Below are 12,396 nucleotides of genomic sequence, written 5' to 3'. Positions count from 1 at the left end.
TAGCTCTTTGGACTCGGAGTCCAGTGCTGGTCCTGTGACTGTGAATACTTAGCCACTCCAAGTGTGACAGCCCGTTTGTGCCCACAGAAATGGGAACAGCTTTGACTCTGCACAGCTCCACTGCACAGGACAGGGGTTTAGCACTTGCACATGTTCAATCACTAAATTGTGAGAGGTCCCCACATAAATACAAAATAGCTTCCTCCTGGAAGCTATGATGTAATTAACAACATTACTATTGGAAAATACACATATTAGGTATATTTTATACTCTACTGTGTTGCAAATAACATAAAACCACTATGTTAGCCTTGTACTACCTCTAAAATATGACAATTTAATCCTAAATTGAAAGAATCAACAAGGCTAAATTTCCTATATTTAGGGAAATATGAAACCCTGATTTTGAGCCTTCTCTATAAGTAAGCAGTTACCGATATAAGCAACATTGATTTCTACAGGATTGCTCATGTGTGCTATCTCTCACCTATATAACAGCATCATATAATAACACTGCCAGCTTGTATTTATGCTTCTGGAGGATTAATCTATTTTCTGCTATTTTCCAGGCATGTATGTAATGGTTGGAAATGCTATGAACTGTACAAAGGCAACTGAGTTTAAGAAACTGCTAATAAAAGTAACATACCCTGTCCATGTAATTCAAAGTGGCAGGTCCTAGCACAGACCTCTGCTGGGTTTTAGATTCATTTTACAGGGAGAGAGTATCTAAGCAGCGTGCGATGTACAGACTGCTCCTCTGACTTTTTTCTCCAGCTGTACTCCAGAGCAAGTTCTTGGAAGTAATGGGCTTTCCAAGCTGTCTCCAAGACAGCACTGGTAATGTGAAGGAATGCTGTGTTCAGAACCCCGTTTCAGTGAGCCTGCAACACTACAGCAGCTAGTGAAAGATGCTGAGACAGGTACCCACAACATAATTTACAGATTCCAGCATTTCTTAAAATTATATGAACTAAATTGCCCTACTGCCCTAATTGCTTCAAGCCCCAAAAATCTATGGGGTAACAGATGTGCTGCTGTTCTGAGTTCTTCTGTTTTACATGTGATAAGAACAGCGTTGTGACATCTTACATGTCTAGGAATTTGAGGTGGCATCCAAATTCCACAGTATATCAAAAGCCAAACTTCTGCCTTTCTAATGGTGAACATTTTAGAAGGTATGCAAAGCAGTATACACTCACAGATTAAAAGTTATTTTCTGACTCTGACACTGCATATTAAATCAGAAAAGATACCATAATTGAGGAACTCAGTATCACTGCCCTAGGGACATCCTGTGTCAGGAAATTCAAATAAGGATATTATGGTTTTAATATGTGTAGCAAAATTGAAAAGAGGGAAAAATTAAATAGTCAGTCCGCTAACACTGCACAATCATTTGATTTTTTTTTTAAAGGATAATGAATTTTATTTGTCAACTACATAGAAATCTAATCTCCTAAACCTGCTTAAAAAGACTTCAGGCTTGATGGACAGGAGCTACATTGTTGGTATATATTATGCAGCGTACACATTTTCATCACAGTCAGTTTTGTATGTCTCACAGAACATCACTTGCCTGTAGATATCTAGAAGTAATTACATACTAAAATTGCTCATAGAAATGAAGAAGCTAATTTGTCTTCAGATTGGAAAGCAAATGTCGCTATTTATGAAGCAGGAAAATATTTTAGTGTGGAAAACTCAATAATAAAACTATACAGTATTTGTAAAGAAAAAAATTAGCACAATTTCTTACAGTAATTTCCTTTGGTTATAAATCAGACCACTAAAACATTACTTGTGGGAGGAGCGGCTAAGCGGCCAAAAATGTTCTTTAGTCTTCTCATGAGAGAACTGCTCTATGCAGGGGATAAAGTTTAATCTAGCATTGTTTCACTAGAAAGAAAGTGTTTACAGTCTATTCTTTATTCACATGAAGTGTTTTGAATAGTTCTTACTGGATTCTCTGTCTGGCTCTCATAACATGAACTTCAGGACTTGCTGGGAGCCTACGGATCTGGGCCAATGACAATTGTACTTCTTCAATGTGATATACATGGCAATTAGAAATCCATGTAGAGTATCCTTATTAACATGCAGCCACATCCATATCAATGTTTTTAGCTTGGTGGGATAATTGAAGAAATGATCCTCTAAATCTTCAGCTGCTGCAGATGACGTTACTCCTCACTTTCCACGTGAGAAGGAGGATCACTCTGCAGCCTGGTTTTGCGCTGAGAAGAGAACTGACCTCTCCTTAAGAGTTCAACATGTGGGGGACATTTCCAAAAATTAATGTCTAATTCTGGCTGTATTTTCCTGTAGCTCTGTATTTACGTTAGCATAAATGAGAAGTCTTTGTAGAAGCATTTGTTCTGACCGAACGACATTTTTCCCCATATAATTAATGGCATTTGGACAGGGCTGTGGGGACCTATTCCAAATGACCTAAGGGCCTAACTCTGCAAACACTAATGCACATGCTTAATTTAATGTAGATGAGTAATATGTGAGATTCCTCATGCATGCTGTTTAAAGCATAAGCTTAATTACTTCTAGGACTACAGCCTGCACCAAAAGTGGAGAAAAAATACACATTGTGTTATTTACATAAAAAAGCCCCAAAACCATAACCCAGGCTTATCTCTTATTTCTTTTCTTATTGAGAATGACTGGCTGGCCTCAGTCATGGCTGGAGGTTTTACTGCTGTGGACCTACCTCAGGAGCCGGAGCTCTGCAAGGAGAGTGGGATTTTGTTGTGCCTTCTCTGGTGTGGGCTGAGACGCTTGCTCATGTTCAAGTCGCAGTCTCTGGATCTCCTGTAGGATTTCTCTTGAGGATGAAAATAAGCAGAAGACTACAAGTCAGTAATTTTCCACAAAACCGGCCCACTGGACATTGCAAGAGGAGAAAAAGTATGATCGTAGGTAGCTCTTCATCAGTGTAGATATAATGACTGGGCTCCAAACAACAAAAGAAGCCCTCAGCAATGGGAGAGGGCTCTGGATATTTTTGAAATAAACTTTTAGAATTGCACCATAAAGAGAAATATTTCTTCAAGACCACCAAAAATCAGGGTGAACTTAAATTAAAGTAACATATCTATGTGGCCCTTCTTGAGTATCAGAGAAAATACTTAGCACTTAAAAAATACTTTTAGTATAAGTAGAGATGTGAGAGTGGTCAACAATTCATGGAGAAGCACTTTAATAGGACTTGTTATGACTGGCTTGCCAGCCCTGGAGTGCTGTCGAAAGGCTAATACAAAGCTTCGCAGCAGAAGGTTGAAACCTTTGTGCATTTTGTCTCTTCTTCACAACGTGCTGGATAGCAGACGGTCAGAAGGCAGCCTCAAACTACGAAAGACAAATCGAGACTGGAGCTGGTGGCTCATTACATGGTGACAGAAGGCAGTGCAGAGTTTGGAATAGGAAACCATCTGGTCTGGGCTGGCCTCTATTTTACAGTCCGGCAGTAAAAGCAGAGCTCTGCTGCCATACATTTCATGGCATCAAGCAGTCTGATACCCAGGGCCAGATGCTTTGCTGCTAACAAACAGGCATCACTCCTTTTTTGGGGCTGGCTGGCCTATTTCTCCTGGATACTCTCTCTCAGTCTCAGTCACATCCGTACCTAGTGCCTCATTTGATAAGCAGCCTAACTTGCTGCTAACCTTTCTGCAAACCTTTCCCAGGCAGACTGTGTTCTGGAGAGCTTTAATCATCTTTTTCACAAATAAAAGCAGGGGAGCATAACATCACCAGTGTGACTGATCTTTTTATCATTTCATGTTATAGTGCTACAGAGGATCCAACTCACAGTTAATCCAGGTTTGAAACAAGACAGGCTTTTTTTTTTTAAGCTCTTAACAAACAGCAGATGCAAACAGTAAAGTATCAATGATTATAACATGTCATCGAACAGTAACTCATTAAAACACAGGGTGGCTATGCATTTCAAAGCCTTTGTCATATTCTGTGGACCTTTTTGTGCCCTGTGCTTTATGTTGGGGGAGCTGTATGTGCATGTATAAGCACATTACACAGAAACAGGTGGTAAAAAATGTTAAGAAGCAAACAAACATACACAATATCTGGGACTGAACAAAACCAGGTACTTTGTGGATGCTTACCGGTTTTTATTTTCAAGCTCTGCAATCAGCTGCCTTTGTTGCTTGTTTGCATCAATGGTGAAGGAGATATCTGATGCCCCTCTCTGCTGACCCTGCTGCTGTTGTGAAAATGAGAAGGCTGCATTGAAGGAGGAATAGCCAGCATGCACCCATGAGATCAACACAGATCTGTTCTGTGAAATCTCCTTTCAGAAAATGCAGTATCAGGCTTGCCTACACTAAAAAAAGAGCATCCATGTTGTGCTCATACCAATATGGCTCCATTTCTAGTAAAAGCAGGGTAAGTGCTAGAGTAAATAAGACTCAGTGTTTACCATCCTGTCATTCATTGCTTCTTCTAGGAGCTTCCTCTGAACCAATCATAAAAGGCAATGGCACTGCTGCAGGCAGTTGCTGTAATATGGCTCTTAATTTTGGTACTACAGACAACTACATACACTGAAGCAAAAACCTGTGTCTCTCTCCAAAAAGAAGGGGATGTGTCTCCAGTGCAGTGATGCTTTGTTTTCTTGGAAGTACAGTTTTACTTTTAGTTTGAAAGCTGTACTGAGCTTTTAGTCTGGCTGTGAGGCCCATTTGGCCACGTTTTCCTATACACTCTGATGATACTTCAGAAAAACTCTTTCCCCAGTCCTTCTGGTACAGCAGAACCCTTTTTTCCCCAATAAAATGAAGTGGGAATGAAACTATTTCTTACCAAACTAGGCAGTGCTCACTACAGCTTCATTGGACTATGCTCTTTTTTCACGTTCATCAGCAATAACCAAATATTGTTTTCCTTGTTCACACTCCTGTATTTCAGTATTGTATCAATGACAACGCAGAGCAAGACATTTAAAGTTTCACAGCTATCAAAGATATCCATTTATTTCTAACTCCAACCTGAAAGAATCAAACATTAAAAAATACTCTGCTGAGTTACTGCTGTGATCTGAGTGTTTCTCACCATAAAAGCCCTGTGAAATGTAACTCTGGAGCCCAATTTTATGTGATGCCAGGCACCTCCTCCTCCAGGAGGTGGACCCTCAAAAAGGATGAAGATACATCTTGGTGCTAACCTTTGTCAGCACTGTCTGTGGGGAAAGGACAGTACATTAAGCTTGTAACCATTTATGATTTTTTCTGCTACCAGTACATTTTCCCATTAACGCTCCAACCATAGGGAAGCAGAGCAGTGCATAAAGAAGAAGAACTGATACACGTCGGTGGATGTCACAACTGATTCAGGGGGAACCGGGATCTTTATCCTGGATGCCCAGTGTTATTAATCTTACAAAACAGAATGATCATCAGCAAAGCTTTAAAAATTTCCACTGTATTCCTAATGTGGTGCCACTCTTGTGCTCGGAGAGGTTTCTGTATACAGAACCTTCTGTCTCTTGTTCAAAGAACACATATGGATGGCAATGAGAAATTCAGTATTTTCCTTCAAAACAGCTCTATTTAAAAGTTGAATGTTTCCTAAGTTTACCCCCGTATCACGGACACATGCTATAAACAACTGATTTCTACCAGTTTCTACCCAGAGACATTACTAATGGGAAATCTTGTTCCCATAAAGAATTACCATCCTTCAGAAACAGGACCACCACCTACAGGTTGCCTTACATTTGAAACACTGGGTGTCACGCCTCTGGAAGGGATTGATTTGGACTGGGCTGGCAGACCAGGAGCACCCTCTCTGCCCCCGCAGCTGCAGGTAGTGTGAAATCTTCCATGACAGATGGTTTTCACTTAACCATCATTTATGGTCCCTTGTTCTATCAAATGTGCTGAGATGGAAAAAAAGTAACTAGGCTGACCTTATTTGTGCCATTTAAGATTTTATATACTTCGATTAGGTTCCCGCTTCATTCTGTCTTATTCCTGAATATAGTTAGTGAGGTTTTAGCCTGTCATCACCTTCTATCTTGGGATACATAGAGCAGAATAATCATTGCTCTGAAATGAAAATGGGAGCTGGGGCTAATGCAAGGGGTCATTACAGTCATCCTGCTGAAGATCATTCTTTAAAATCCTCAGCACTTAGGGCCCCAGTAGCCGTGATATTTGAACTAGAGAGTAAAATGGATTCACCACCCCATTTTTCCACTGCAGTAAATCATTAACCTTTAACCAAAGCTAGTCCAGACAATATTTTCTAGTCATTCCTGAGTTCAAGATGTCAAGATTCCTTTTGCTGTAATTGTTTAAATACCATTGCATTAGTATATAGATTATATGCATTAGTATGTGTACTCTTCAGTTTAAATGGACTGCATAAAAGTGTTATTACTAAAGCATAACAGTGTCTGACGAAAAGGATAGGGAAAAATAATCCATTAATCATTAAGACTGTCAGATGTAATTTCCCTGATCTTGCCAAGCCCCTGGAACACAACAGAAGGAAAGTACCTTCCTTTAATTAAAACACTTACTGATGAAGAAGTTTCTGCTGCCAGCCTTGCTGCATACCTGGCGATCAGCTTATGTTCTTCATCCAGGCGACTTGCACTGTCAAGCACGCTGCTCAGGGTTGGAGGGGAAGGAGGGAAGACACGTTAATACATGAGAAAAATGACCATTGCTCTGTCACACTCTCCACTCACGCCCCCTCACTGCAGAATTTAGAAGCAAATTGTTGCCAAACTAACAACGGCAGATGTTAACTGAGCAAAGGGGAGAAGTGGAAGGGTAATTTCCCTGGAATGATCAGCTCTAGGGGTCAGGCAGCACCTTCCCTTAGGGGGAAAACAGCAGCAGTCTGCAGACGCCTGGCCAAGACCATGCAAGATGCAACTCATAGACTACTCTGTCCAAAGAGGGGTGAGAGGTGGTTAGGACCACCAGTCAGCATCTGCTTTTACTTCTCAGCGTAGTCATATCACCTAGAAGAGTGATTATTTTTTGGACAGTGGATTAGCAGGAACCTCTGTGTTTTTGAAAAAAACTTTAGAAGCTTTGTCAGATTTGCAACAGAAAACAATAACCTAGGACAGTTTTGCAGGCCAGTTACCAAAGGCCTCATGGACCACAGTTTGGAACCACTGATCTAGGAATTTATAATCAGACTTTCTCTTTCATTCTTGTTTTCTTGATATTTGGGAGTAAGATTTCAGAGAATCATATAATGGTGATCAGAGTTAGAACTAAACAGCAAATACGCTGAATTCCTTTAAAATATTGCAACTTACTTATGTAGCACCATTGATCCCAGACTTAGACTCACTTTAACTTAGAGGCAACTCCTGCTGCTAGGATGCAGCACCAACTATGAAAAGTTTTGGTCACATGTGCAGAATCTCCATGAAAATTACTCAGAAAGTATATGAACTAAACAGCAAATATGCTGAATTCCTTTAAAATACTGCATCTTATAACTTTTTTTTTTTCCCCTAAGAATATCAAAGGCAAGTATTTCTCTCAGGTTGATCCCTTACCAGCTGTCCTTATTTTAAATGGAGGCTATTATTTAGTTAGATGAGTGGGAAACAGGTAATATAGTGAGAACCTTCACTATTTCTAAACATTTAGAAGTTTGCAGAGAATCACCAAAACTAATAAGAACACTAATAAACTGACAAAAAATCAAATCTGAAGAGGACATACTTGACCCTGGATAATCCCAGGTTTTAGAATCCTATATTGCATTACTTTTAGTATATAACAAGAGAAAAAAAATGAAGCCCCTTAGAAGAGGTGAGAAGAATGCTTTGCTGTGTGGAATACAAGACAGCCTGCAGACTACCCCAGACAGAGGTAAGTCTGACCTCTTTTCTTATCCCTTGGCAACTGTCTGGTGTTTTGGCTGAAGGGAGACAAGCACACACCTCCCCACCCATGGGCTCTTCAGGGCATGCAACTGGTTGCTGGCAAATGAGCTTCATGTTTCAAAAAAGAGTGCAAAATAAGGCTTATTTTGGGCATGGGAATCTTATTCTGATTTTTTCCAGAAATCATACGCTGAACTTGAAAAGCCTTCCAGATGAAAATTACACTTGTGCAAAAGGTTCCATTTTTGAAGAATCTGCATCTTTAAAAGGAAAAGGAAATATTTCTCAAAAATTTCTCAGTGAGTTCATATCCCCAAATACTCAGGGAACTACAGCGTGCATCTTCTGGTTGACTTGATTAAGTCCACTGCGATTTAGAAGTCATGTGTGAAAGACGAGGAGTGGTTGATATTCATTGATCATGAAACTAAAGCTGGGAGTCATGTGACTTTGTTATGGCTTGCTGAGGTAAGGGAAAAGAGGCAAACATCATCTTTTTCTCATTCTGACAATAACCTGTGAGACCACAAACATGAAGTTTAGAAAAACAGTAAAGCTGTGAAAAGTCAGACACAAGGTGTTCTGTGTAAGCTAAGCTTGTGCTGCAGACTACACATAAGACTTCTGGTGGTAGAAGAACACTGATTTTTTGGTTTTGGTTGTGTTCAATTTATTTTGTTATATACATAGCTTAATTCTATGTTACTCAGATTCTTGTGGGATAACTGATTTACTTTCTGAAAAGAGCTAAAGGTATTTTGCTAAATTTATACAGTTCTGCTTCTTACATACTCATGCTTACTGGCCTGATAAGTCATCCAGAGAAAGAAAGGGACAAGCAACACTTGCAGACACAAAAAATTATGCAAACCAGGTAATAAGAGTTCCTTTCATGACAGTGTAATTAATTTTTAATTTTTCCATAACGACTAGAACATCACATCCTAACAGATGGCTGTGAAAACAGAAAGCATTCAGTATCAATTCTCTTTTTTATAGAGATGTGCAACCACATTATCCACCCTGGAAAAATAATGGATTATGGTTCCACTTGTTGGTATAACACAATCTGCAACACAGTTCTGAGATGTGAGTTAACCCCTGAGACAATGATTTTATACTGAATGAACCAAGCCACCGCAGCTTTTTGATTCTTACTTGCTATTTAATGTCTTTGATATATATTTATGTGTAGGTGGATGCCATAAAATAGATGTAGCTGCGCATCAAATTTGGTCTATGAATGCCACAAATCACTGGCCCCAAAGCTTTGTAAATTAAATTTCAATGTCTGAGATAAATTTAGTTCTGGAATGTACCCATACTACGTGATCATTAAACAGAGAGGTAGGCATAGTAGCATTAGCCTCAACTGACAAGACTTTTATGTCTCAGAGTTCTGATTTGCCTTAATTCACTTCTGTTTTACTTCAGCAACTTCATGGACAATGATACAGTGAAATACACACAAGCTTTAAAATATTAGGGATATGTGTGCGGAATTTGGGACCCTCAAGAGAATGATTCAGGCATCCTTTTGAAAGAAACTGAACATTCTGCATACAAATATCCTGCTGCTGATCCTTCTTTTCTAAAAATGTTAAACAACACTTTTTAACACTGCTTCTCCATTAGTGACCATTTGTTTAAAGACTTTATAATTATTATATGCTATTTACAATAGCAATAATTGGTCTGGCAGAATTATCATCATTCAGATGTAGAGTGAATATCCAAAATTATCGCCTGTACAACAGGACTTCTTTTGTAGGCTGTAGTTGATCTGTGTAATATTCTACGGTCTAAGGGAGACACATAAAAAAAAGGATCTCAAACCTGCAGGCAAAGGATGAAAAATATAATAGTCTGTGAACAAAGGAGAGACACTGGAGGATCTTTGCTATTTCTCAGGCTTTAGATGTGTCAAATCAGTCTGTTCTGCAGTAGGCACCCTGCCATAGGTGATATGGATGTCCTCTGATGGTCTTAAAATTGTGTCACCACTGGTTAGAAAAGTCTCAGAAATGTCAGTCTCTTGTGAAATTTTGCAGTAGAAGTATCAGTGTGGTCTTCATGACATGCTCTTATTCTACAAAACTTAATAAATAATTTACTATGGAAAATACTGACAAATCAAAAGGTAGGTTTCTAAGACTCGGGGCTATAAGAGCAGTGTCCTAACAGCAACCCACCAAACGTATTCTGAGGATTGTTTATCTGTGACACTTTCAAAATTGTCCTGGTTTTAGGGCACTTTAAACTGAGACACATCATCTGAGCCCTCTGCTATTGTTAATTTGCCATTTACTTTAGAATTACCAAGATTTTACCATCAAAATGTTAATGACACTCAGGTACATGGGTAAAATCATAAAAAATAACTCTGTTCAAGGGAGCCAAGTGTCTATACATTTCCTCTATAATCAGTGGGTCTCTGAATGCTTTTCCTCTTTCAAGGGAAGATTAGACCAGCCTTCCTAGCCAGTTAGTTGTGCACACCCTCTTAACAAACATTTTTAAAAATACCATAGAATAGCATGGCACTTTTATAGTACAGAAATATGACTCACCACAGGACCACATAGTATAACATAAAAAAATCAGAAAATAACTTTCTATGGAACAAAAATAACCTATCTATATTTTGTCTTATTTTCCTCTGCACCTGAAAAGACTGAAATATATGGAATTAATATTCAAAACTAGGTAAAGACTCTAACTTATATGAACAAAAAGGAAAACTATCTGCAGTTAAAAGTTCTTTCTTAGAATCAGACACTAAAGATGAACTAAATTAAGTATCAGGTATTGGTTTTACATGCTAAAACACACTTTATCATTAAATTAACCAAAACATCTGACTAAAGGATACTTTTTCTACTCATACAGTTACTATAAATAATGAATTACGTTTTTCTCTTGTTTCTTAATTTGACCTGGAGTGCTGGATTCTAAAAAACTCTCAAGTAGCTTATTAGCCTGTGAGGGATGGAAAGGAAAACTTGTACTTCTAGGTGTGGTATCAAGTAACTGCAGATGAAAAATAAAGATAAGCAGTGCAAATTAATTAAATAAACCTCAAAATATAAATACTAGCTACACTTAAAACAGAAAAAAAGGTATACTGGGCTATATTGGACTGATCATTAGCTACTATAAATTAGTCTAATTCAGTATCTAAAAAACCCACTTGTTTTGAAATGCTACTATATAGCTCTTAAGATAATTTTATGTATTATGCTCACAAAATATTTATGTAGGTTTTTCTTGCAGATGAAGGTCCAGCTACAATCATTCCTCTTTTCATCTTTAGCTGCCAGTAGCACTTGAAAATATGTGATAGCATGGTATTTAGCAGGTAGATACAACAGTTGAGCTGGCTAGCTGTGGACTCCCCTAAATCACAAGCTACCTGATTATGCTTAGCTTACATGCTCTACTCAGGTTACCAAATCTTGTTAAGCTGCAGGGTAAAATAACTTGAACTCAGAGTCATCCTAGCACAGTTGTGTGGGTTTTGAGCAAACTGCATCCAGCCACTTTGGGGTGTGGACAAAAGGAGTTCACACCTTTGCCTGAAGATGCCACCCCAGGCTATATATATGAGATGCAGCAGCTGAGCCTCCTGCAGAGGCCTCACCTACATCTGGCAACTGGCTTCACACGGGAGCTTCATGATGGCAACACTTTGTTCTTCTTGTCTTTACCAAAATACAACTATTCCATTTCTCTACTAGCAGTCTCACTGAAACAAAGCAGAAAATGGCAATGCAGCACGGTTTGATGCATGACTAAGACTGCTGTCCCTCTTGGTTATGTTTCTGTCAAAATCTAATTGGTATCTTATATAAATAACTGAGATTGTTTCTCATTGAGGATGCTGTGACTGCAGTGATTTAATGTCAGTAATCAGACATTATGTACTACGCTTTGCATCGGTTATTTAAACAATTTAGGCCATTATCACTCACACTCTATTCATCCCTCAAAAGCATTAAATTTGAAGGATGTTATGGCACATAATTTTTATGTGCATATTTGGATACAAATGTACTATGACTCGGTAAGGATGGCTCAAAACCTTGAAGGAATAGGTTAGAATATACTGGATAAAATTTAGAGGATAAAGATGATAAGGATGAGACTAAGCACTCACAAGGGGATCAACTGGTGGTCCTCACTGAAGCTAAATGAATCACAGATGTGGCATCCAAAATGCCATGCCTGGCAAACCAGCCTAGCACCAAAAATTACTCCAAACCCATGTCCATTCTTTGCTCACTTCTTAAACAACTGTATCAATAAGTCACTCATGGTGGGCAGGGCCTCATTTCCTTCTCTCTATCAAACTAGACTGAGTGGTAGCGTGCTCCTGTCCTCAATCACAGATCAGCAATGACTGGTCTACACATATGCCCCCAGCAACTTGTTTTCACAGTGTAAATATTACTCAGTAAGTCTGTTTTCTGGAAGTGATTCTCCAGGAAAGAAATTCCCCTTCAAAATGT

The 12,396-nt window shown here is 38.9% G+C and overlaps 1 protein-coding gene across 17 annotated transcripts in view; it reads right to left on the bottom strand.

Annotated features, from left to right (window-relative positions):
• The window catches only part of DTNA (dystrobrevin alpha), a 197,066-nt gene that overhangs the window by 24,317 nt on the left and 160,353 nt on the right, over nucleotides 1-12,396 (bottom strand). For 12 of the 17 annotated variants that reach the window (XM_074880576.1, XM_074880451.1, XM_074880459.1 and 9 more), the window contains 3 exons: nucleotides 6,554-6,641; nucleotides 4,137-4,234; nucleotides 2,723-2,836 (listed from right to left, as the gene is read on the bottom strand). In XM_074880576.1, the coding sequence (XP_074736677.1) occupies nucleotides 2,723-2,836; nucleotides 4,137-4,234; nucleotides 6,554-6,641 (300 nt within the window). Of the gene's footprint in view, nucleotides 1-2,722; nucleotides 2,837-4,136; nucleotides 4,235-4,900; nucleotides 5,019-6,553; nucleotides 6,642-12,396 lie in introns of those variants that run through there. The other 5 variants (XM_074880468.1, XM_074880510.1, XM_074880544.1 and 2 more) reach the window with 2 other exon arrangements.

This window comes from Strix uralensis, chromosome 1 (assembly GCF_047716275.1).
Source record: "Strix uralensis isolate ZFMK-TIS-50842 chromosome 1, bStrUra1, whole genome shotgun sequence".
In the NCBI taxonomy this organism is placed as follows: domain Eukaryota; kingdom Metazoa; phylum Chordata; class Aves; order Strigiformes; family Strigidae; genus Strix; species Strix uralensis.
The sequence above is the reverse complement of the archived record's forward strand: the minus strand, read 5'-3'. Positions and strand labels throughout refer to the sequence as shown.